Source organism: Aphelocoma coerulescens, chromosome 1A (genome assembly GCF_041296385.1).
Source record: "Aphelocoma coerulescens isolate FSJ_1873_10779 chromosome 1A, UR_Acoe_1.0, whole genome shotgun sequence".
Lineage (NCBI taxonomy): Eukaryota > Metazoa > Chordata > Aves > Passeriformes > Corvidae > Aphelocoma > Aphelocoma coerulescens.
The window spans coordinates 47,156,786-47,183,572 of NC_091014.1; the positions used below are offsets into that span (position 1 = coordinate 47,156,786).

At 38.1% G+C, this 26,787-nt stretch overlaps 1 protein-coding gene across 2 annotated transcripts; it reads left to right on the forward strand.

The window, feature by feature from the left end:
- The first annotated feature begins 636 nt into the window (after nt 1-636).
- NEDD1 (NEDD1 gamma-tubulin ring complex targeting factor) lies at nt 637-26,522 on the forward strand. 2 transcript variants are annotated; one of them, XM_069000513.1, is made up of 15 exons: nt 637-786; nt 1,812-1,955; nt 3,806-3,900; nt 5,284-5,400; nt 6,562-6,702; nt 11,692-11,921; nt 12,917-13,118; nt 14,066-14,252; nt 17,456-17,587; nt 17,766-17,813; nt 18,216-18,433; nt 19,160-19,304; nt 19,618-19,774; nt 22,038-22,104; nt 22,796-26,522. In XM_069000513.1, the coding sequence occupies exons 2-15, from the start codon at nt 1,820-1,822 to the stop codon at nt 22,898-22,900; spliced, it is 1,980 nt and encodes a 659-aa protein (XP_068856614.1). In that variant the 5' UTR covers nt 637-786; nt 1,812-1,819; the 3' UTR covers nt 22,901-26,522. The 2 variants fall into 2 exon arrangements, with proteins under 2 accessions (XP_068856614.1, XP_068856605.1); XM_069000504.1 differs by having other exon boundaries at nt 708-786; nt 18,216-18,295.
- Nucleotides 26,523-26,787: the final 265 nt, after the last annotated feature.

Consider the following 26,787-nt stretch of genomic DNA (forward strand, 5'->3'; position numbering starts at 1 on the left):
AGAAGGAAGAGCTACCTTTTATTCTACCAGATGTCAATATTTTAGTAAATAATTTTGTGTTTAGGGGTAGAAAGCAGGAGTGAAAACACACAGAAGGAAGAGCTACCTTTTATTCTACCAGATGACAATAACGAAAAATCCCTCCTTCTGTAAAATTCAGCATGACCAGAATAACAGTTATACTCCAACTCAGAAAAGACATGCAACAATTTTCTAATACTTGGTGTTCCTAGAAGTAATGTATTAGCTGCTATCATTTATTCCGCTCTGTCACCACGCTATCCCCGTGTCCCAGATGTACGCTGTGGCGGATGCCTTTTGCTCAGCACGGGAACGCAGACCTTCCTGCGTTTCCAATTCAAACCGCGGCAGATGCCGGGTCTGGTGCCCCTCCAACACACCCAAGGCGGGTTTATTGCCAATTCGTGGTCAGCACCACCTTCCTTCAGCAGCTGCCAGGGAGCGGGTCGGGGCCCGGCCCGGGAGCTGCCTGTGGCGGTCACTGCGGGACGGACCCGCTGACTGAGCCGGGCGCGTCCCGTTCCTTAACGGGCCCCTTCGGGCCGCCGTAGCGCCGGGCGCGGCGCGCGGGGGCTGCCGGGACGGGGCGTGTGAACTTGGGCGCGGCGCGGAAAGTCGGGCCGCGAGTGCGCGCGCGGGGCCGGGATCGCGCGGCCGGGCCCAGTCGGGGCGGGCGGAGCCGGGGCCGGGCCGGTCCCTCAGGCGGCGCTGGGCCGGGCCGGCGGGGCTCGGAGCGGGGGCTCGGCCCGGTGCCCGCCCGGCCAGGTGCGCAGCGCCGCGGGGAGAGCGCGGGCGCGGGGCCGCGGTCGGGCGGTGGCGATGCTGATGCCGTGGGGCGAGGCGCGCCGAGCGACTCCTCCCGCGGCCTCCGGGGCTGGAGGGGGGAGCGGGAGACGAGCTCCGTGTGAGGCGGGAGGAGCGGCGGGGAGCGGCTCCGCGGGGTGGTGCCGAACGAAGGCGTGTGTGGACCCTGAATTTCTTGAGTAGTCTTTTGAGTGTTAATGCTCCCGGTAGTTAGAATGTACGGCCTAAAGCTGTGTGGAAACGTCCCGCAAACTTTGGCTAAGGGGTGGTTATGTTTTTAGCTGAAGGGAAGGTTCACGTTTAGAGTTCTCGTTTGTTGGCTGTTTAAAATTACCGGGGTACAAAGCTGATAGTCAGCGTTTCAAACCAGGCACCCGTTAGCCTGGCTTTAAGTCTTAGAACGGTGTCAGTCAAAACAAGTAGCAGTACATTGTTCCTGGCTTTTTTGTTTTGTAATGTTTCGTAAGCTGCGATGAAAGGTGACTCGTCGCTCATATTCTACTGCCAAAGGTTTAGTTTAAAGGATTCTCGGATGTCTCCTTTGGAGTGGTGAGAGATGAACGCTGAAGCGAGTCCTTTAGGTCCATACTCCCAGCCTTCCCCTGCAGCAGTTTGATTCTGGTTTGTATATCCCCATCTACTGGTGAGAAACGGGTCCTTCAAATACTCAGGGCTTTCTGGAAGGCAGCTGTGAACTGTGAAGATAAAAGCTTCATTTTAGTCTCTTGATGCCATAGAGAGGATGGCTTTGTGAAAAAGAAATCACACACTTCCTGCAAGAATTCAAGTAGCAAAAGCTTGGAGTGTCTGCTGCTTTCACTCGTGTATGCAGCTGAACAGTACTGACTGCTTAACTCTCCAAATAAATGTCGCGGTCGTCAAGAGAACTTCAACCGTACCATTTAAAATTGTTACTTTGAATTGTTAGGTTGCCTGTTTTATATTTTTATGTGTTTTCACTTACTTATTTATTTCTGCCAAAACAGGTGCAGCCATGCAAGAAAGCATACGTTTTGCCTCATCAGGAGACGACATTAAAATATGGGATTCCTCAACTCTCACTGTGGTGGAGCAGTTCAACCCACATACGCCCTCACATCCAGTCAGCTCACTATGCTGGGCCAGCAATAGTATCCTTTACAGTTTCAGCCATATTTTTGTGGGTGTTCTGCAAAATTCCAGTGGTTTTTTTCCTTTCCTTTTTTTACTAAAGTGTTTGTAAAACACAGACCTGACACGTTTTGAAGTCTCATATAAAAAAATTGGTATGTATTTTGTGGTTCCCCATGTTGAAGGGATTTTCAGAATCAGTTCATGATGGTAAATAATTCTGAAGAAGTTTCTTTTCTCTTAGGAGCCCACGCTTTTCTAATGGCTATAATATGCCTGAATTGCCTGCCAACTGTAAAGCTTGCTCATTTGTTTCTTCAATAGTTGATTATGATACTTTCTTTTAAGACAGTGCTCAATTAACTGACAAACTTGAACAAAGCAATTGCTAGTGTAGTAAAAGTTTGTACATAGTGTAGTGAGGAAAATTGTAATCAAAATGTTTTTTTTTCCTGGGGCAGCTTCTTGTTGATTCTGATAGCCTTTGACAGTGTACGCTTACCTCTAACCCTGTAGGCAGTGGTTTTCTTTCCATTGCTTGTAGCATTTAGAGAGGAAGCACAAAGGCGTTGGCTGTATAGGAAAACATCCATAGGATTTGGTGGTTTATAATCAAAATAGATCTGACCCATTTAGGTCTTTCACCTCTGACTTGGAAGCCAGTTCTAGGATAATGATATGAGGGGCCAAGTGTTGGATGAACGTGTGAAAAATCTCAGAGGGCTGTCAGATGAACGGCTTGTATGGCTGTTACAGAAGAAGGTGCTGGTGCCTCATCTTGATGTAGAAGGAGGACAGGATGCTGGCACACAGCAACTGCAAGTTCTGAATATCTGTCCTCTAAGTCAATGTATGAGAAAAAAGTGACACCAGTTGGTACACAAATGCATGTTTTAGCCATGGAGCTTTCAGAGAATATGAAGCACAGATACGTTTTCATGTATATGCATACACACTTGTATGTATTTAGTAAACTTTATCTGTACACAGTCTGTCTTAAATGCTTTCTGCTACCAAGTCTCCTCTTCATCTCCCAAAACTGAAACAATGAAGAACCTTGCTTTATAGACTTGTCAACTTGTTAGGGATAAAGCATTAGTTTAGGTTCTGCATAGTTTTGTAAAATTCTGAAAAAGTGCCTTAAAATGATGAAAGCAATAGCAAGCACTACCTAATGGTTCTCTTGTGTTAAATCCAGGCAATTAACCTGTATTATTCTTAAATGAGCAAGTACAAAATCACAATGGGCATTGGCCTGGAGACTAAATGATTAATCAATTTGTTTGGTGGCAGTGCAGGTGCAGTCTCCCTGCTCTGTAGTTCTATAAATGTTCCTATTACTTTGGGGTACTTGCTTTCATAAAAGGTCCTTTTTGGCCTTTTGTTTTTCTTTTCTCAGTACAGAGTGGGAGAAATTAGCAACTGCTCATTGTACTCTAGAAACTGTATGGTGAAGTAGTCTTAACATTTGTCATGACCAGGACCATTCTTTAAATCCATAGGCTACTAAGAGCAACAGACATTCCTTTGAACTAGTGACAAATGGGGCTCTTACTTGGGGGTGTGGGGAAGCAGAATTGTGGACTGGATAAGCTGCCTTAGTGGTAAAGAGCTCCTAAATAATACCTGGCAGATATTTCTTGTCTTTTCTCTCAAAGAAATTGCTCTCTTGCATTGGCAAGTAAGGGCTGCAGTTCAAGAGCTTCTTAATGAAAGTTTGGAAAATAGCCTTATGTTTCTGTTTCTAGGTCCCTTCAAGGTACAGTCCTTTAGAAGAAGCCAATCTGTCTTCTGTTCAATAAGGGAAACTTCCTGTTGCTTTTATTAATCACCAGTATCCTACAATTAGGCTCCTTAACTTGTGACAAAGATAGATACCTGGCCACTGCTTCTGCTGCTGGTGATAAAATAGTTGTTTCAAGCTGTAAAAGCAAACCTGTTCCACTCTTTGAAATAGCTGAAGGAGTAAGTATGAGTAATGCTTTTCCCTTATTTTTGTGTCTCACATCTGTTCTGCATATTGGCATCAGTTTAATTCTAGTATTGTTAGAATTATGACACATATGTAAAAACATTTCCTTGTGTATTGTTGAACACATATAAAGAGTGGGGGCAATTGTGCTTTTAAAATAGTTCTGTCAGTAAGAAGATACAGATGCAGTTATTCAAATATGATCACTTGAGGCAGTCGATGGTTCAGATGTGATCTAATGTATAGGAGATAGACTAGAGCTCAAGTTTGAACTCATTTTCCAGCTTGAACTGGCAGTATTGTGCATGCCTAAGAATTGTACCTGGAAAACACTGGATTCTATGTAGAGGTTGTTCTTGGAGTGTACATATGCCAGCTTCTGGAATTGCAAGAAATATGAGAATTTGTGTTGTGTTCAAGGCTTTTTTTTTTGTTCCCCTGTTAAATGGAAGTGGGGCACTTCAAAAAGCTGGGCTTAGTTTTAGAAGAGTCTCTTCACATGGTCACTTAAATAGCTTGTTAGTGTTCTAAACCATTGTAATTATTCTCCTTGGATATCTGTTGTAATGCTAATTTGGACTGGAAATTTTCTGAAAAGTTGTTCAAACCTTGCCTTTATGGTGCTGAAGCAAACTCTTTCAAAGGTGGAGTGTTTGTCCTGAAGATTTCACTGAATTTGATCTATAACTGATGCAATTCCTTGTAATTTTACCATGTCAATAATTAGATGGACTTGTTTTTTCTTCACTTAAATCTTGAGAACTTAAAAGTGAATTTTCAACTTGGTGGAACTGAATAATAATTTGTCCTCAATGTAGGCCTATCACTAAGATTGACATTTTTTTTTTCAAAAGCTGGTACTTCAGTGATTATTTTAAAAAGAATCACTTAACCGAATTATGAGGTTTGCTGCTATAATATTCCCTGTAATGTTTAGGAAATGTGAAGTGTGTAACTTAGGCAACTTCTTGATTTTCTTCTAAAGAATTTTTTTTCCTTAACTTTGGACTTTTTTTTTAAAAAACCTCAGTACCTGAATAAAAGGCTATGATTGCACTTTATGGAGCTATAATTTAAAGGGAAAATGCATATTGGAGGAAAAGGTGCCAAAAAATTTTAAATGGGAATGGGGAAGTGCGAGCATTTGAGGGTTTATTAATTAATATGCTTACATTTTAAAGTATATTAAATGTATGTCCAAACTGGACTGGATTTTAAGTGCCTTTTGATGGGAAATGGCTGTAGAGTATGAAAGGGTCTGTCAGTGGGACTATTCGTGCTGGTGAAAATGAAAACACACATCATTATGCTTTTAAGTAGATTTGAATAAATCCCTTAATTATCTTTAACATACTTTTTTCTTCTTTCTCCACTAGGCAAAACAGACATGTGTGAGCTTGAATTCTAGTTCTTCACATGTTGTCAGTGGAGGCCTTGATAACACAGTTAATATCTGGGATTTGAAGTCCAGAAAGATTTACCGCAGCCTAAAGGTAAGTTTGGCTGAGGAAGAACTGTAGCTTTCCACTCCCAGGTTTTGCTGCCAACTATAAAAAATACACTTTTTCTAAGTCTGATGTCTGTAGTATCAAGGTCACAGATAGGAGCTAGCACACATCTGGGTCTTGTTGAAGTTTATGTTCTTTGAGCTGTAAGTAGCAAATTTAATAAACATAGGGAACTTGGTGTTTTCAGAGTACAATTCTATAATTATATATGCTTAAATTTTCAGAATAGACTTCTTATTTTGCAAATTTTTATTGATATTGTCTGATGGGGATTTTTTTCCAGGAGTTGCATTCCAGGTAATTGCTGTTTCTAGTATGTCAAGTGAGAAAACACTTCTGTATTTGTAGAGTACTGTAGCAGAACTAATGTTGTGCAAAACTGGGAGATGGTTTTCTTCTAACTGATCCAGTATGAATTCTCTAAAACCTTTTTATGATGCATAAAACTTAGGATGGCTTGTTATCTCTCCCAGATGCCTTAAGCAGATGGTTTGCCCTTATTTTAGCACCACTGTTTTAGGAGGCTATGAAACTTCAGCTTTGATTTATACATTTTTTCCTTGGACTTTCAGAATTACAGTTTGAAACAAAACTGCTAGGTAGCCAGTACATTACTTTAAATATCTATTCCTTTTGGGTTAGAAGTACTTGATTGTCTTCCCCTATATAGAAATATAGGGAACCAATAACATGTTCATTATACAGAATATCATCACTGCAAATGGCTACTGAAAAGCTAGTTGGTAAATACGTGTGTTAATGCTAAAAGTGTCAGAAGGCGAAGTTGGCAGTAGCACATCAGATAAACAGAAAGTGTATTCAAATATCACTGGTTTCTGGGAGACTTGACTTTAAAAATAATGTTCATAACACCTGTGGTAAATATCTCTGTAGTTGTCCTATTAAAATACTGTGTATAACTACATGATGATCTTTACTAATTTATTAAAACCACCTAATGCAAACAATCAGAGAGTGGTTATGATTGATCTTTGGTATGTTTTGCTGCTGCTTGCTGTGATATTTCATAACAACTTAAATCTTTTAAAATGTTACAGATGGTCATAAAAAATCAAGCTGAAGTTTTTTTGCAAAAGCATAAATTAGGAAGAATGTCTAATTCTCTCTAACCTCCCTTTCCCACAGGATCATAAAGATGAAGTCACGTGTGTTGCATATAATTGGAATGATGGCTACATTGTTTCTGGATCTTTGAGTGGTGAAATCATCCTACACAGTGTTACCACTAATTTGTCAAGTACTCCTTTTGGTTATGGCAGCAGACAGGTAGGCTGTGTTAAGTTCCTTTCAGGTACTAAGCTTAATTCACAGTCTTTAGAAACTGAAAGTACATATCAAGAGCTTTTAAGTTTTGTTACTCTGTTTCATTTTAATTTTTAAGAGTGCCCTTAAGAAAAGGAAAAAGCAGGCCACTGTGTGCATTATAGCCTTAAATAATAGGTAGCATCGAAATATTAAATTTTTCAAGTGCCTTAATTTCTATACAGGTTAGAGCAAATTTTACTTGTAGACACTGGTTCCTCAAGAACAAACTTTTAGACATCTTAGAACTGATTAAAAGCACATTTGGTTTTACAAACCAAAGCAGGATTTCCACTCATGACTTGATGATATTGTTGCAAAGGGCAAAGATCATGTAGCCTGGGTTCTAACTTACTCAAGCCTATCTGTACGGTAGGGGTGAATACAAGCCTGTACTTGGAAATAACTTTATTTAATATGGAGATTAAAATTGCACAGCTGCTCAAAGAGAAAAGTAATGAGGTTTTATCTTACCTACTTAGGTATTCAGTTAATATTTGGGAGAACTAGTTTGAAGGAAGATTATGCACAAGACAAATACAAAACATATGTACTACTTCAGGACCTTGATAGGGTTTACCACTGCAATTCCTTTCTGCAGACTCAAAAGATACTAAAAGAATTAGTGGGTATCACAAGGGAAATTCCCCTGATATAAGCATTTGCAGTAGTAAATGAGCTGTGTTGTCCCATTGGGAATTCCAATGTGTCCTCTTAGTGAGAATTTTCTTGTCTTAGGGATAGCCATGTGTTTGAGTTCTAGACATGCTTTTGTTTTTTACTGAATCATTTTTACAGAGGTAGGACCTGCCTAGGGATGCAGAACTGTTGCTTTGGTCCTAAACCTGACCTTTAATGTTGCGAGGAATATTTCAGTTGTGACTTATTCCTTTTCTGTTACTGCAACAGCTTTTTCAGTCTTAGATTGCAGATAGTGTCAAATAAAATTTTTCTCCTGTCTAGCACGAACAGTATAACTTGGTGAAAAATCTCTTACAGTCTCACAGCATCTCGGGAATTATGGTATACTTTCTGATGAAAAATCTCTGTTAAATTTAAACTATCTCTGCTCTTAGGTGCTGCAGTGTCTTTGATCCATTGCCAATCCCATACTTGTGTTGAAGCAAAATTGTACTTCATACTTGGTTTGATCTTAAAAATCCATCTATACAGTCAGGTCATTTTTCTGATTTGATTGTTACGATCTTATGAAGAATGTGGACGTGAGGCAGGAGCTACAGGGAGGTCCGTGGCTGGATTATGCAGCTGAGGTGAATATCCAGAGTGGGGACTATGCTGCAAGTTAATTGGAAAATGAAGAAATTCTTGTGAGGATGATTTGCATGAACCTGTTTGATATATTCAGTTCTTTCCGCAAAAAGTGATTAGGAGTAGGAGAGATGCCATGAATAACTACTTTGTCAGATGAAATCAAGAGGTCTGCTGCAAAGCTGACTGACCTTTAGGATGGATAAAGCTATTCGATGTGTTCAAGTAATTGCAAACAAAGAGCTCCTGTTCACATTCTGAAAGGTCTGTAATATTTTCTTAGGGAGGGCAGTTATTTGATTATAGCTTTAATTTAAAATGGAATTGAGCTGTGATTTTGTAATGAGTTGGCTAGTTGGATGTTCCAGTTTACCAGCTTGCCTTCGATCCTAAAAATGGTCTTTACTTTTATGTGCAGAAATGGCTTTATTGTTGTTTTGGGTTTTAATTGGAGAATCGAAGGATTGGTTCTGCAGTGGAGCAAATATCTGAAGACTTGTGTAATTCTGTTAAATTTAAAAAGCCTTTACTTGATTTATAGCTTAGGGGCCAGGTTTCCTTAAGAGTAAACTTGAATAGATAAACAGTGTATTATACTGTTTGATCCTGGCACTAGTTGTCTGACTTAGGAAGGGTCACCACTCCATAGTAACTTTTTTTAGAATTGAGGAATGTGAAGTCTAACTAACCTTATAAATTTTAGCTTGTCTGTGTTTGATTCAGCATGGTGGAATGTAGTTACCTTGCCAGTTAATTTCTCATGTTGTGTAGATTCTACAAGTAGCAGAATAGCCCAAGGCTGCTGTGCTTTCTGTGTCTTTAAACAAAATTCTTTTTGTAGGAGCATTGGCCTATATTCTGTTAATTGATTTTAATTTAGAAACACCTTTGTGTTTTATTAGAATTGAGTTCTTGCACAGAGTTGTTTGCAGATCCTGTAATTTGTCTTTGCATTCATTTAGACTACCAGATTCTTATCTGCCTGCTGTTGGGAGGATAAATTAAGGTTTGTTTCAAAACGTAGTGTTTGTTCAAGTCTTCGCTGCCTGATGCAATTCTCCTAGCAACAGCATTTAGTTCAGCTGTTTGAACAGCTGGCTGATTTGTAAAGGAGTGTGATGGATTCTGGCCACTCCATATAGTGAAATGTTCTTCAGCTTTTAAAGCTGAAGTGGGGAGCAGTGGTAATATGGGGAATGTAGGCATATGAAAGAAAATGGAGAACTTGCCGAGACCTGTGAGATTAAAAGGATAAAGGAGAAAAGAAAATGGCCAACTTGGTAGGATAGCAAGTGAGGTTTGATAAGAGCTAGAAGAGAGTAATTTTGGTGGGCAGAAGGACAGGAGTGAGAAAAATTAAACAGGAGCAGATGCCAGAGCAGTAAGGAGGAAGGTATTTGGAGGTGAAGAATTGAGAGAAATGTGAGTTAGGAATGTTTCCCATGTAGATCCTGTTTGTAATTGAAGCTGTTACTCCTGAATCTCTCAGTATTTTTTTAATGTAAATAAACAGAAAAATTATGATAAAAATGTCTCCATTGTGTCCAGTAGAGGACCATATTAATGATGAGGAGTCATACTCATTCCAATTTGAATATGCAGTTGAAAGTGCCACCTCTTTAAAGCAGGTTGAAGCAATTTGGTGTCCAGCAAGACATGCAATACAGGTGCTGGAAATGATGCTGGAAGAATATGAAGCAAGGCATATCTCCATTAAAATGAAGTTAAAGACAGAAATAGGATAAAGGCCAGTACAATGTATTGTGGTGTGGTCTATGTCAGAATAAAACAATAGCTTTTTGAGAGCAGTTTCAGGCAAATAAAATAGAAGAGCACTCATTGGACTGGACTTGAGTAAAGTACTTGATTTAGTGCTTTGTGAGAAAATACTAGAGAGGATGGGTAGGAAACTCTTTACATTGATAAACAAATATTTTCTTTCATTATCTATCTTAATAGTTTCAGTAGTCCTTATGATAGGAGAAGTAAGGTCAACAAAACTGTGGAAGGGTCTGGAGCACAGGTCTTTTGAGGAGCAGCTGAGGGAGCTGAGGTTGTTCAGCCTGGAGAAAAGGAGGCACAGGGGGGACCTTATTGCTCTCTACAACTGCCTGACAAACAGGTACTAGCAAGGTGGGGGTTAGTCTCTTCTCACAGGTGACAAGTAATAGGAGTAGAGAAAATGGCCTCAAGTTGCACCAGTTTAGATTGGATTTTAGGACAAAATTCTTCTCTGAAAGGGTAGTGAGGCATTGGAACAGGCTGCCCAGGGAAGCGATGGAATCATCATCCCTAGAAGCATTCAACAGACATGTAGGTGTGGCATTTAGGGACATGGTTTAGGGGTGAACATGGCAGTGCTGGGGTAAGGCTTGCATTCAATGGTCTTTGAGAGCTTTTCCAACCTTAGTGATTGTGTGACTCTAAGTAGTGCTATGATGAAACCCAGTGGGAAGGCATTTGCCCATAAGAGAGGGTTGTATCAGTATCCAAAAATGATTGCAATTATAGACATGGGAATAATTGTGACAGAGTAGAAAGTGGGGGGATAACCAAGGCTCTTCTTATTAGAGTAGGATTTCAAAATTCCCCAGGGAAAGAAGGCGTTGGATTTCTTAATATAAAATGATGATGAGTGAAACAGACTCAAAAAAAGAAAATGCAATCTAGGATATTTCAGGGTGGGTATTTACAGTATAAAATGGATGAAGCGTTACTGCTGTTGCAAAGACAGTAGCAAAATATTTTGAGGATCATAAAAGATTTTAGTTGTCCATATTCAAGAAAGATTCTTACTGGGAGAGTTGCAAAGAGACTGATGGTACTGGAAAACCAATCCTGGGGGACTCTCTCACTTATTTTTTATATAGGAAAATAAAGCCTGAAGGAAGGTGAGGTTGTGCTGTTCAGTAAAACAGGGAGTTTGGAAACAGTTTTAAGTGTAAGGGCATTATGGTGACAGGAGTGAATAGGTGCAGATGGGTCATAAGTAAAATTAATCAGGAAATTGAGTACTGTAATTTAGAATTAGAGCAGTGAGCATCTGAAACATCCTCTGAAGCAATGTAGTGGAAACAAAGTATATTTTCTGAAAGGCGAGTAAAATTCCTGGATTACCTGATTCTGTGATAGCGAGGCTGCATGTGATAAACCACGCATGTTATCCTCTACTGTGGTTTTAGTCCCCAGGTTGAAGTCTGTCAGGACCTACATACTTGCTTAACTCTGGAATCTGTGTCTTATCAAATTGGCTTATATCCAAGTACCTCAAATCAGTGAAAGGGAATTAAGTTTAACATTCTTGGCAGAAGACTAGTTGGTGAAATAATGTACCTTTTCACTCCTTTAACTTGAGATGAGGTGTGATTCTTTTTTTTTGTATGAGGGCTGATAGTTGCTGAAAAATTGAGAAATTTTTAGAAAAGTTTCCTTTTCTTGTCCTTAATTTTGCTGATCAGCGCATATGGTACCCCATAATAGTAAAAAAAAGTCTGCCCCTCTGATACCAAAAATGGTGTTGTAATGCAAAATTAATTTTTCCGGTTTTACTATTTGTGTTTCAGAGTTGGAAGCCTTTGTAGACTACTTTAACTTTGTATTCCTAATCTGTTTGTGTCTTTAGAAAATAATTTAATATCGTGTTTAATATTGGTATTAAAATTCATTTTTATGTCTGTTTTACAGCCTATTCGACACTTGAAATATTCATCCTTTAAGAAATCCTTGCTGGGCACTGTTTCTGACAGTGGAAATGTAACTCTCTGGGATGTAAATAGCCAGAACCCATACCATAATTTTGAAAATACTCATAAAGCACCAGCCTCAGAAATCTGCTTTTCTCCAGTCAATAAGCTGCTGCTTGTAACTGTAGGTTTGGATAAAAGAATTATTCTCTATGACACTTCAAGTAAAAAGTGAGTATATGAAAGACCTTTTGATTTTAGAAGATTCGTTATTTGGGTTTTATAAACTGAAAAAACGTGCCGAATTATGACATGAAATAATTAATTCAGCCCCCATTCAGAATGGTTGAAGTGGTTGGCGTATTGCTGCTGGAGAACTTGCCCCATAATCTGTTTTGCTTTTTAAGTTAACAAACAGTTAAAAAACTCCAAGGCATGTGGGAACTAATTGAAGCCCAGATTATGAGTGATGTTCCCCAGTGCTTGTGTGTGGGCTTTTCTTGTTGATACAGAGCAGTTAACCTCTGTGAGGGACAGTACAGCCTGTGAGGACCTTCAGCCACCTGAGCTTAGCTTGCCTGCTTTTCTAGTTAGGATAAAAGATGTAACTGTGGTGCACAGAGCTGCTGAGATAGGGGAGAATATTGGCTGAAAAAGCAGGAAATATGGGACATTGGTGATGGGACTGTGTAGTAAGAGGGTAGGATGGCAAGTGGTTTCGTGGGACATTGGTTTTAGCGTGAGTAGTGCTTTACTCTAGCTGAGTAAAAGCAGGAGTCTGTTTGCATTTTGGAAAGGTGTAGTAGAAGGATGCAAACTAAGACCTGAAGTTCTTCCCAGAGCTGTGGGAAGGGTAGAGTTGATAGGCTTGGAAAGCTAGAGGATGAGAGAATGTATGTAGTATGAGTGCTGCTGTAAATGATGGTATCAGTAAATAATGTTGGTGTTTGCTATTAAGAAGGTAATGTGATCCTGTCCCCATGAAGTCTTTTGGGGCATATGTAGTTTTTTTCTTGTTGAGCATGAATGCTTAGTATAAACCTAATCCACTGTGTCTTAAGATAGTGCACTGAATTTACTTGGCATTGGAGAAGTTGAACTACTGACCTGTAGGTGAATTATGAAAGCTTTGATCTATATATATTTTTTTTTTTTTTGATATTCTGTATAGAAAAGGCCAACTTCTGAATTCTAAAAGATCCATCCTGTCCTTTTCATATTTGAAGGTTACTGACAACACTTGTAGCTGATTTTCCTCTTACCACAGTAGACTTCATGCCTGATGGTACTACTTTGGCTATAGGATGTTCCCGGGGAAAGATCTGGCAGTATGACTTAAGACAACTGACATCGCCAGTGAAAACAGTTATTGCTCACAAAGGCTGTGTGAAATGCATACGTCTTCAGTTCAGTAGCACTTTTTCCAAGGTAAAAAAAGCTTTCCTTTTTATTGTTCAATATGCAAATTAATGAAAGCAAAGCATGAGTTTTAAGTTCTAAAAAAAGGTTAGCATTCACTGTCTAAGCATTACAGATGCCAACAAAATTGGATCATACCAGCACAGAAATTATAAACTGCTTAGTCTTAACTGCCTCTTTAGGCATTGTTAATTTGGAATTCCCCCCACTCCTAGCCTTAGTGTTGAAATAAGTGGAACTTAGTCTTCTAGGTTTTCTGGTGTGGATATGCTTCCTTTGCAGATCAGTTTGTGGCACCTCAGGTTCATTTGTAGGCAGTAGCAGAAAGGTCTGTAATGGCCCTTCCGCTTAAGAAGACACAGGGCTGCTCACCTTGAGATATTTTGTATGTCTTCTGTATGGACTTTTGCTGGCACATATAAACAGTGGAGAAGTTAACTAAATAATAGAGAACACTTAAGAGGTTTTTCCAAGGCTTAATTAGGCTCTACTGTATCCAGAAACCCTGTGCTTTCATTTAATGGACACTGAGAGAACCTTTGAAATGGATTCTTTACCACTCTGAGACTTTCCTTCTCCTTTAGTACACTTACTGCTAGTGGTTAACTATTCCTGTAAAATTTGGAGTCCCTAGTAATGTAATCTCTTATTTCTCCTATTGTCTAAACTTGGGATCAAAATTGACTCATGCAAGGTCACTCCACTGTTAAATTCTGTTGCTATCTTTGTGAAGGTCTTCACGGTATCCGTATGATAATACGGATGTTTCCCATGCTCTTTGAAGTTACATTAAGATACCTTTTTTTTATATTTATAAAGGCATATCTCCTAGGCAACCTTTACAACTTGAACTGAATTTTTTTGCTGTTTTTAAAAAGGAAGGTATATTGGCATACATTTTTACTTCTGGCTGAAGGCATAATAAATTATCTTAATTGGTTCTATTTTTTCTTCAGTCTAACCTTACAGGTTCTTCAAATAAACCTGTGTCCAAAAGAGTAGAAGTCAAAGCTGGTAGTAATCTTGGAGGAATTCAAAATACTGGCATCAAAAACATTGCCTCTCAAGCATCAGCAGCAGTTTCCTCTCATCTTACATTGACAAATGAGAATAAGGGAGGAGAGATTTTTCAGGAGAAAACAGGTAATGTTGTATTCCTACTCTTACAGTATTTGGCATAATGGTGAAGATGGAAGCAATGTTTTGTGTTTTGACCATTACAGTATAAAAATTTCACTGAGGGAAGGGCATTTTTTAGGAAGTATTGTGTGCATATGCATGCACATCTGCATCTTCTTTTCCCTCCCCACTGCATAACTCATGCTATGAGACTGTAGGAGGTAAATTGGGTCCTACTATAAGCTTAAGACAGGTGAAGTCTTATAATTGTGGTGGCACTGTGGGACTATCTCTTACATTCTGGCTTCTTGTAGATTATGTACATAAAGTTACTGATACAATTTCTGCATGGAATGCAGAGCTAAAGGTTTGTAATTCTGTTAACAAATAGGAGTAACAGACCTCATCCAAAAAAAAAAAAAAAAAAGCCAAGCAAACAAAACAAAGAGAAAAAAACCCAGCCTAGTCCAAAGACCCAAGTGACAACTGAACTGTATTTTTGTGAGAGGCAGGATTCCAGTATCCCATGGTAGGAAAGATGTTAAATATAGTTGCAAGGCTGATTAGTTGTATAACTGTACTTGCTATCTATGCCTCTGAAATTAACAAGCTCTTTGTAAAAATTCTGAGCATTCCAAAACTCTGCCATTGTGTGAAATGTACTCTTAAAATTTTATTTATTCAAGAGTTCTGAAAATATCAAATCAGTGACACTGCTAGTTTGATTCTTGAAAAAAATCCTCAACCATTTTAATGCAACAGTACTTTTCCCCTCCTTTTTAAAATAAGGGGAAATACATTTAGTAACAGTAATTAGGCAATAAGCCACTGCAGTACGTAGGCATGTGTATTAATGACCTCCCTTGGGTATGCAGTAAAGTATGATGTGAAGTAGAATGTTTCCTGTGTATGGAAGAAGTGCTGCTAATCAACATCACTGAATAGTGTGGAAATTTTTATTTTGGTTAAAACATATGATTTACTATCTTCATTTGAAGGTGTAATGTCTGTTACCCCTTAAAGAGGACCATGCATAATACATAAATGTTTTAAGAAAATAAAGGCTTACCAAGTAAAACAGTTTTCAAATCTGAGTGTTCACTTTAAAAGTAAACACCTCTGAATATTCCAGAAGATATGGTCTTTAAGGTTAAGAATGGGAATGGATGAGATACCACAAATGGCATTTTTTCTCTGGAATGTCTTCTAGAACCTGTTTATGGGACTTAACTTTGGAGAAATAAGGGACATTCAGCAAAGAAATCTGATAGCATATTTAAACAAAATGGAAGCTTTCTATCACAGGTAGTTTTAAGGTACAAAAGTATAAATGAAGTCAGAATGTGGTGAGAAACTTGAATGTACTTTGAGCGGGCTTCCCATAAACTCCTATTTAACAACTGTTGTCTGGTTTAGGTACTTAACTACATTTAGATTACTGAGAATGGGTAAAAGTGCACAAGACATTTTGGCCCAACTTTACATTACACTTTTTCCACGTAGATCCTCTAAATTTTGGCACAGGTTGATACTGCACTTCTAATTTGACTCAGTATACCAAGTATTTACTTAACTAGCAAGTGCAATCCTGTGTTGGTGTCACAACTGACACATCTGAAGAAGTGGGAAATGTAATATATTAATACATTTAAATGTGAAATCTTAAACATGGCTCAGGTTCCACTTAAGGGAAATACTTGGACATGATCAATTGCAGTCACCCACTGACACTGACTGTGCTGTAATTATGCCTCCCCTGCTGGAGGAGAATTTTAGAGTCTTTGCCAGGAGTCCGAGAGACAAACGGGGCTATCAGCCTTCTCTGCTTTCAGATAGTTGTTTATTAAGTCTTATCAGAGAAATAGAACCACTTAATGTGACCCAGACATAGCACAGAGCAGAGAATGCAGGAGAATGCCCAATTACCAAGATTACACAGCCTTTTTAAAGGTAAATTAACCAATGGTCACTAAAAGCGTACATTATTTTTACTTATCCACTAATGTATAATAAATCAACTAGTCACGTAGACAGGAACTGCAGAATTCTTTATCCAGTCATCCCAAACTACTTCTACTGCAGAATATGGAGTAGTAGAAGAAGGAGGTCTGGAGAACAACAACAATCCTCCATTTTGAAGTTTTTTGCTTTTATCTATTTACTATATTAACAAACCCAAATCATCTAAATTTTTCACCCTGTGACAATCTTACATAATATTCTATCACCTAGTTTGCACCAGTGTAGATTCTAATTCTTCCCAGAGGGTAGGCAATTTTCTCCAAGGACAAAGGTCAATAATAGTGTTGTCTAGGGGGGTAGAACCCCTCAAAACAGGCAGAGAAATATTCTATGCACTCTGGGTTCCTACAACCCACACAGTCATATTTGGATCACTTGAGCAAGTAATCCCACATAGAGAAGAACTTAGAGGTTTTATGAACATTTTATGAAATTATGAAAGTTATTTTGGTGGTTGTCTGAGCAGTTTAATTAACCTCTCTAAAAACTGTAGTTTGAATAATTACTGGGCATTTTTTTTGAGTTATGATATGCTTCCATTCTTCAGACAACTGTCCTTTGTACCATGCATACAAAAGCCAACTTTTTTTCCCCCCTGGATTGGGTCAGGGATGGGGCTTGAGGGTAAAGTGGGGAAAGGTCTAGGAAGAAGTTTGGTTGGGGTTTTTTTGTCTGCAATTTTAACTCAAATTTGATTTTCTATTATTAGAATATATAAATTGATTTTCTAATATTAGAAATAAACAGAGAATATACTAGCACTAGGAAAGCTTTAAAGAAGGTGTTTCACATATTTTCTCTTGGAATGCTTAATGGCCCCAGTACAGCAAATTCCTCTTCTAAGGCAGAACAAATTTTAATTTTTATCATCTGGAAGTGGTTACCTTATTAGCAGAAGGTGCAGTCACTAGTTTTCACTTCACCTGATCCAGCATAAAATTGCTGCATCTATCATAATAGATTTCTCTGAACATGGGTGGGTTCTCCAATTTTACAACCCTCCTCTTTAGCTTTAAGTTGTAGTCACCTTTGTTGACAGCCCAAATGAGGAAGTTAAAATTGCCCCTATAAGTGGTATCCACAGACAGTTCTCAAGTGCTTATTGGACTTCCCAGGTGTCATGCTTGCTGTGAGATTGTTCAGCCATAATGTATGTTATTTTTGGAAAAGGTCAATTACTAACTAAATGTTATTGTCCTTTGAAGGTTTTCCCCATAGTTCCAGCTTGGATGTCATTCCATCTAAAGAAACAGATCATGGGAAAAGTGCTGAATTAAATAACTTTGATGATTTGGGTCGAAGTAGTTTAGGAGATGTGTTTTCTCCAGTCAGAGATGGTAAGTTACTAATACTGAAATTTGTAAAGCATTGTTTGTGTGCATGTAGTGTGACAAAATGTCATTTGGGTCTTATTGACTGCTGTACCTGCTTGATATTTAAATTCGTCTTTGATTATGGACTTGATGCAGTGATACAAATAAACACTTCATTTCTCTGTGTTCTGCTATTTTGTAGATATTATTGCAAATAAAGTGACTGAAGATCCTCAAGGAAAAGGAAATGGTAAGCATATGCCAGTGATAGGCCTTTGGAGGTCTGTGCTAGTTCTCACATGCTGATTTTCTCATACCATTGAAAACAAGCAAATGACGAAAGCAGACACTGAAACAACTTTTCTGGAAATTGTTTGAGGCAGTAGCAGGAAGTCAAGAGTATGGTTCTAAAGTAATTGGTTATTTTCCTTTATAGTGATATACAAAGGCTTTTCCTGCTTTTTTTCTTACTGTTATAAGGATGGTGGCAGCATAAGTTGTATTTAAGGATTTAGTTTTTGCGGGGCGTATTTCTTGGCAATTTCTTTTGTTAATCAGTTTTGTATGAGTGTGCAGGCATTTTAATTGTTGGATAGATTTGGTGTGGGTGTTTATTGACCTGTGTGTTTCATCTTTCCCTTTTTTATTTTAGGCCTGGATTTCCAGTCCTACCTTGTGGGTTTGGATTTTCTCCCGCAGCCGACCACTGCCTTTCCAGTAAAAAGAAACCCAGTGAGTAGTAGTGCACAAGGGATACAGTCTAGCCCATTACATGCACTTGTGGGATCTCCAATTAAAGAAGAACATCCAGAGACTGACACTAAGAAAATAAGTCTTGGAAAACAAGAATCTAAAGAAGTCTTAAAGCAGGTATTCTTGTTATGAGTGGTCTTCTTAGAATCTTGACAGAATGTTACCACTTGAAGAAAAAAATCCTGAATAATGCCTCATCTAATTTTATTTTGTAATTCTTTTCACACACTATTAACACTTATCCGTAAAACTTTTTGTGATTTAGGTGAATTGGCCTTCAGCAATGGAAGATAAATGTATGTTTGTCTTAAATAAGATCAAGTTACATAAGTTTCCGTGAAACAAAACAGGTAGCCTGAGGAGTATTTTGATTTTTTTTTTCTAGAAAATCAAGAGGATCACTAGGTGGTTGCACCAGTATGATTGATTGTTGTTTGTTAGATCAATTCCACCCTCTTCTTTCCCTGTTCTCAATCTCCCTCTTTTTCTTGAGATATCTTTAATATGCCTCTGCACAGAGCTTTGCTACTTTTGTATTGCTCTTGAGAAGTCTGAGTTTGCTAGGAATGATATAACTTAGTCACAGCAGTTTTGATGTGAAAATTAAGAGGCTCCCGCCTTTTGCACTTGCTTCGATGGGCCCACTTGAGGCAATTTGGAATGTTTTAGCAATCAGTTTTTCAGATATCTTGCTAGGAAATGAAAAGCACGTATTTCTGAGTAGATTCCTAAAAGCAAAAATGTTTGAAAGTGCATTTTGGAAAACTTAGTCTTCAAATGCAATTAGACAATTGTAACAAGTAGATTTCATCTTTAAAAGAAAAAAATATTTTTTGTTGTCAGGTTTCAAAATCAAGCTTATCAAGCACAGAACCTATAACTTTAAGTTCTTCACCATCATCCACTCCTGATGCAAATGACAAACTAATGAAGAATATTCAGGCCCATCCTGCATATGATCTACCAGTAAATGGTACTACCTCAACAAGTAAGTTGATAATTTTGGCCCAATTCTAGGTGTGGTTGATTGTAAACTGATTTGAAATCTGATAAAATGGACTTAGCATTAAAAAAAGAACATCTGATCTCGATTCTTTAAATCGAGCCAACACTCCTAGAATGTCTCTGGTTGCCTCTGAATAGACTCATTCTAAATCTGTTTCGGTTTCTTTTACCCAGCAATATTTGAGGTAAAATTAATGAAATAAATAAATTTTTTTTTAAAGTATCAGGGTAATGCAGAATACAATGGGGTTTTATTTGTCTTGAGGGGTCTCAATATTTTATTTTCAATTGTAAAGGCTCAAAGATAACATCACCTGTCAGTGCTGGAGTTGCAAGTTCGTTGTCAGAAAAAATAGCAGAAACCATTGGGAGTAGCAGACCAAATGCACCTCTGACATCAATTCAAATAAACTTCATTCAGAATATGATACAAGAAACAATGGATGACTTCAGGTACTTGTATTCATGCAGAGTGTTGTTGCTTTCAGTGACATGTTTTCTTAATGGGATGTTTCAGCATTTGCTCTAACAAATTTCTCTGTGGATTAGAAAATTACACCATTTATAGCCCTATGTTTTAAAGTCTAGGTATGAAACTTAGATTTTAATAGCTCTGATGACTAATTAGACTGATGCCTCCGAGGGCTGTTGGTGTATGACTTTGCTGATGTTTCCAGAATGAGTGAATATTTCTCAGGTGGTAAATTTAGTCTGCATGGCAAGGTCCTTACTCTTTTCCTGAAGTCTTGTGCTGTTTTCTTTCCCTTGTTGCTCATCTCCTTATCCCAGCCAGAGAAATTTCAATTTGGTGCTGAGTAGAGTTTGATGTAGCCAGTTGACTTGTGTTGGCTTTGATTGTTGTTAGCTTGGCATGTGTAAGGTAAAACAACGTGTGTGTATTTCTGCTGGTGAAGCTTTGCATTGAAATAATGTCTGTGCTGTAAGTGATGGTTGGTGTCAGATTACTTTGTGGATCCAACCAACATTCCAAGTGTTCTGAAAGAATTCAAATTAGCACAGTTCTATTTAGAGTGGAGTTTGAAGAAGGTGAAGAAGTTAAGAGAATCGTATCTAGGGGATCACTTCTCAACCCATGTTTAAGATGAAATAGGTTGAATGGCGATGATGGAGAGGAGAAGAATTGCTGGGCAGGGGAAATGCTGCTGTCTTGATGCCAAAAGCAATGCAAAGCTGTCTTAATAGGTCTGTGTACTATGGCTGTTCTGTATCTGCCAACAGAAAAAATACATCAGATGTTATTTAATGTCTTTACATAAATATAATATGGTAAAACTCGCTTGGGATTTTTTGGCAATAAACATGCATCTGATGAAAACCTGTAACTGATGTGACTTAAAATGCAGTCTATGTGTTGCAGATGTGTTTTCTTGAAAGTCTGTGTTCAGGCATCCCAGAGTTAGAAGTTACGCCAGTCTTTTACTTCCAGTACCTGAGATCTGGAGCCTTAAATACTGTGTTTTTCCTCTGACCTATACTTTCTGGAGTGGCTGGAAAGGTGTGCTGGCCCCTTTCCCAGTTGTAAGTTGCAGATACATTTAAACTGATCATAAAGGATTGTTAGTACTGGAGTCAGTAAGAGGGAGGGGAACTATTGCAAGCTTCTCATTGATGTAACTACCTTTCAGTCGCTGGAATCTAAAGGAAGGATTTTTTTCTTCCTCGCCTGAAATTCATTCCTCCTCAAGTAATGGGGGGGAAAACCATGGGCCTTTAGGAGAGGACTAGGAATAATATATAATTCATTCAGTTCCAAAAAGATGTTTGTTTCTTTATCTCCCTGTCTTTGGGAGATAACCTATATCTTTGGATTTATAACATGCTAGCTGGCATCTATACTCGATATAGTCAAAGAAGATTGCCTTCAGTAGGAGTTCCGTAGCACAAAAATCTGTGGAAAGAGAAAGTGAAGATTTCCTTTGGGTTTGCTGTATGTTTGAAGAAAGGAAAATGAACTAAGGTCTGTGTGCATCTGCTTAAGAAACACCTTGCTTTGTCAGGCCAGTGGTACCCATAGCACAGTACTCAGTCCCAGATAACTGCACTGTGCTGCACTCTTCAGGAAGAACTTATGAGCTGTCCTCCTTATTCTTTCTCAGCATCTGGAACTGTTGTATTAGTCTCCTGTTCAGAGACTATTTTCAAGCATGGTTTTTGTAGTGCGGAATGATTGTCCATGAATAAATGAATTCATGTCCGCTTCACAGATTAACCTGGATTAGTCTATGGGCTTGAGGGTAATGTATCACTTACCACAGTTGATGTTTTGGGCCCTTTTACAAAAAGGTGCTGAAAGTCATGTACTGAAAAGGTGTATCTCCAAGTACAGATAAATGTCTTTCTCTGTGGTGCTTGTGATCAAGGGATTGAAAATCAGCTTTGAATGGTAAAATAAAAGGAGTTTATAGTTTGCAAGTGAAAAAAGAATCTTGATATCACCATATTTATGTTTATGTTTCTAAACTTAAAAGGTTCTACATCTTTTTGTATGCTGAAAAAATGGTACTTACAAAAATCAATGTCACAACAAAAGCATTCCAAAAATATGTTGTAGAGGATTATGTTCCATGGTCTAAGGGTTTCTAGACTCTTGTTGGGAGTGAAGGTGAGTAATTGTGAAGTTTTGGGTGCTGAGGATTGGAGAGAGAGTGGTTCCTAAATAAGTCTAAGCATTGTCCTTTTGCAATTCTTCCCCCAGAGAAGCATGCCATCGAGATATTGTGAATTTGCAATTGGAGATGATCAAGCAATTCCATATGCAGTTGGTACGTACAAAGACCATGATGGGAAATGTATTCACTTTTCAATTTTGGTAATACCAAATTTGGTAATACCAATCTTTTCTCAAAACTGAAAATGTATTTTGTTTATTAAGACCAAGAAAGGGAGGATTTGATATGGAGGGGGAAAGTACGAATGGGAATCTGTTAAATTGTTTTTTGATTGATTGATTAATAAAGGGAACCTGGGGTTTGAGTAGGTATGAATTCCATATTTCAGGAGTTTTAAACAAATGGAGATGTCCTTTGGAAAGGGCCAGAGTCTGGGGTAAGGAGAAGATAGATGGAATTGAAATAGAAAGTTTCACTTGTATGTACTATATGCATACTGAGCTGTTCTGTATTCTTTAGCTTCACCTTTTTATGAATCTTTGTTCTTTTGATCTGCGTTAAAAAGACCTTGTCTCAGTACTGAGCATTTAATGGAACCTGCATTAGGAGATTCTCATCCTGAAGAACTGCAAAATATCCTTTGATAAAATATTCACTAATGTATTAATGATCAAAATGCTGTATGTCAGCATAAAAAGGAAAATCTTACTTTTCTTATCAGAAGTTTTTAAAAACAGAATTATCTGCATTATTTCATTTTCAAAAGAAATATGAAAGCCAGTAGGGTAAAACTGGAGTTACTAACTTTATTACTACTGATTGGGACTTTTTTTCTTTTCTGTAGAATGAAATGCATGCTTTACTTGAAAGATACTCTGTAAATGAAAGCTTAGTAGCTGAAATTGAGAGACTGCGAGAGGAAAACAAAAGACTGAGGACTCACTTCTGAAAGATTTACTTTGCTAATTTTATTAGCGTGAACTCACTGCAGGTGATGTGTTGTCTATGGCAGATCGTCTATCATCATTGAAGTATTGTTTGAAGACCTGCTATTATTTTGAACATGAATCTGTTCTTCTAAATAACTGGTGTAAGATACTATATGTAATTATAAAATTTGTAGCAGATAGGCACTGTATAAGGAACATTTGCATCCTCATGCTAACCACCTTGAAACGCAGCCATCTAACAGAAAAACTGAAAGGACGAGTACATTATTGGAGTTTTAGCAATACGTAAAGTGCCTTTTCATAAACGAAATTAAACCAGGACAGATGCTTTTACTGTAAGAACTTTTTTATATATACCTACTTTTCTATCTGCTTCTTTATTCTGCTGCTGTCAGAAACAATCACTACATCTTGCCTTTCAGATACTTTTCTTGAAGACAAAGGGGAGCGAAAGCTCCTCTTTTGCACAACACGGAGTCTTGTTTACAAAGAATTGGAAAGTACAGTAGTCAGTTAAGTTTATTCAACTGGCAACTCTTCAGTCCTGAGTAAAACTAGAGCTTGAAAATATTCCCAGATTTGGTGCCACAATCTTTCTTGTTGAATTCATAAGTTTGTTGTTCTAACAAATGCTACATCAACTACACAATCAGATTTTGTTATTACTTTGGCTATGAATTAGAATTCTTTTTATTTACATGTATTTGAGTGTTGTCATAGCTTGTCTGATTTGAATGCAACTTTAGTCTTCAAAATGTAAGTATATTAATAATATAGCCATTAATAATGCGGCAATGTGTAAATGAGGTCTTTCAGTCTTTGACTCAAACACCTTTTGTGCCCAACCTCCCCTTCCATTCATAGTGAACTACACTTAATACTGAGCAGTTTTGTTGCAATTTTGAGTCTTCTTGGTTAGCATTATTGTGGCCTTCTTGAGATAGCTGCCTAACAAATCTATTATCTTGTATGACTAACAGCCATTAAAGAGAGATCATTACTTCAGTAGCATAATAGTATCATACTGGTGTGTAAACATTTCTGAAATGAAGCTCAGTGTGAAGTCCTGACTGTTGAAGTGTGTGGGATATTTGGCGTGGCCTTTATTTTGACAAGAAGATTTAATTTAATCTTAAATTTTAAATTTCTTTAAAAATTAAATTAAAATGTTAAAGTGAGTGAAATTTTTTTCTGAAAGACGACTTCTACAGGTGTTTTGTGCTATTTAAGTTGTTCTAGAGGCTTCTTAATTTTCCCTCTAGTACTTGCTTGTTTCTTTTCACAAATTCAAAACTCAAAGGAAGTCTGAAGAGCATGGCAGGTTAGTTAGTTACAACACCTAGTGTTTAAATCCATGATGACACTCTTCTACTAAATGAGTAGATAAATAATGAAAGCCATACTATATAGTGTAACTTATTTTTATATCTTGCAAAACTAAAGAAAAACTCCAAACCTGTCTATAACTTTTCCTTACGTTTTTTTTAAAAAGAGGCTTCCTTTTTGTAACGTTATTCAATGAAAAACAGTCTTGTAGCAAAATGAGGGTGTTCAAGTAGCCTTTAATATTAGGAAAATGACTTTAAATGTTTGTTCTACTGCTTTTATAAGCTTTAAAAAATATTTCTATATTACATATAACTTCATAGTGAAAGGAAGCAAAGAACATTGGGGTTTTTTACTAACTTAACATGCAGTCTAGAGAGCTCTATGGTAAGTTCACGTGATTTGTAAGCTTGACCTATAGACTACACAATTCATGAAGACAGTAGTAGTTGAAGGTAGCAAAAATATCTTAGCATTCTTCTACGTGCTTTCCAGTGTTAATGAAGTAACCTTGCATATTTCCGTCTCTTGGTTTGTTTCTTCAAGTGCTCTTGCAGGTGTACCTGGATGACAGCAGGGAATTAGACAAGTATCTTGGGTATTTTGCTTGTAGGTAATTTGTTTTCTTGACTCAGAACTGTATAATGCTTTTAATTCCCAAATGGTAGTGACTAGAGCAAGAGTGATTAAAAAGATTTTTAGGGCTTTTGTCCGTATCTCAGGATTACTGTAGCGCAAGTGGCTACACATGGTGTGTGGAGACCCACTCTGCCTATCACTATAAGGGTATGTTTTGCCTTGTACTCAATCTGATTTGTATGTTAAAATAAAGCTTGTTTTAACCTTTTTGAGGAAAAAGCTGTGGTGACCTGCTTATTAAAGAGAATAATCTGTATTGTAATTGTTATACCTCATCAGGCATGCTCTACCTGAAATTCTGGAGTAATCGCTCTTCTGCCTCTGTGGCTTCGTGTAGACCATCCAATCACTTCCACAGAAATGTTCACAACACCTCATGTTCTTGGAGTAAAGGACAGATGAGCAGTTTCCCCTTCCAACTTGAAAACTTGCAGTCATGCCAGAGAGATCATGTTCACAGCTAAAAATCGTGTTCAAGCACATGTTTTGGGCAGCGAGAATGATCTTGTCTCAGAAGGTCTTGGTGAGCTGGAGATCCTGCATCTTCTTCATGTTAAACTTAACGGATGTTTAATTTTTTAAATTCCCTTCTCTCATATGAATACAGACTTAACTGTGATGAGAAGTTTATTTGCAGGTTCCAGGTAGGTAGGGTTTGAAAACTGATTTTGACTAATTGATTTATTCTCATAAAAATGCAAAATGCCAGCATGTTCTTACTTCCTGGCTGCAGTCCACCAGTGCTGGATACACACGCTGTACTCTTCATAAGCACGACAAGGATGAATTTGAAAGTTGCACATTGCCCTCCTGTACAAGGAACATGGCATACTAGGAGAAAGAACATGCTTTACGGACTGCATTGCCAAATTGTACAGTTCCTTTCCAGGAGATATCCTAGATACTAAAGCTAAAGATGAAAAATGATTGTAGATTATTTGCATATAAAGGTAACAGATCTGATACTGCTGAGTGCTTAGGGTTGACAGGTGCTGTGTCTGTGCTTGCCCACCAGTGCACTTGTGTCTGCGTGTCATTACTGCTGCGTGTCAAGAGCTGCACTTTCTGGTCTGTCTGTGTACAGCCATTTTCACATCACCTCAGGCCATGCATCTGGGCGATGCTGAACAGATTTCTCAGCTGTGGAAAAAATCTTGTATTCTTTCTTAAGCATCCTGTGCCAGGCACACTGGCAAAGATAAGCTACAAGGTCAGAGGGACAAGAATAAAAAATTCTGAGGTGTTTTCAGAATTAACTGTGAAATTAGCTGTGATGCTGGATGTCTCTCTGTAGCCAAGGAAGTAGAGACACTACCTGTGCACATTTTCATATTTGTCTTGGCACAGCTATAGGCTAAGGAAACTTAACAGTGGAATCATAATGACTGTTTCAAAAGTCATGGAAAGCATATATTTTTTTTAGCTGATTCTGGCAGTTGAAGCTGTGATAGACTTGTGGGACTAAGCCACACATCCTTCAGATGTTCCGATGTGGACAATGTCGTATCTAGTGTGCTGTCTACAGCAGTTGTTAATAGCACTTTTTGCTGCATCACCACTTGTACTAAAATTGGGGGCTCATGAGATGTTTCCAATTTTTTTTGTGTGGAAAGCTGTACTAGAGCTAGAATGTATATCTAACATTTTCAAAATAAACTTGGGGCAGTGCATATAAAACTGTGGGTTATTAAGAGCATCTTTGAGATGGTGGGGGGGGGGTGATGACACAAGAAAAACTGTTCTTGGGGAGCAAGCTTAGACTCCACTAAATCTGCAGAAACTTAGAGATTATTCTCTCTTCACCTGGATGTAAACAACAATTGACTGAAAACGAAGGAAAGAGAAGTGTGGGCTGCTGATACTTATTCCTTAGCCTCATAAGCACTTAAAACATCCAGACCTAAACTCAAGTAGAAAGCAG

Bases quoted from the DNA above. Each gene is read 5' to 3' on its own strand.
- NEDD1 (XM_069000513.1), top strand. From the start codon at position 1,820: ATGCAAGAAAGCATACGTTTTGCCTCATCAGGAGACGACATTAAAATA. The intron at 13,119-14,065 runs GTAAAAAAAGCT...TTTTTTCTTCAG, and splicing joins TCAGTAGCACTTTTTCCAAG to TCTAACCTTACAGGTTCTTC. The intron at 19,775-22,037 runs GTACTTGTATTC...TTCTTCCCCCAG, and splicing joins GAAACAATGGATGACTTCAG to AGAAGCATGCCATCGAGATA.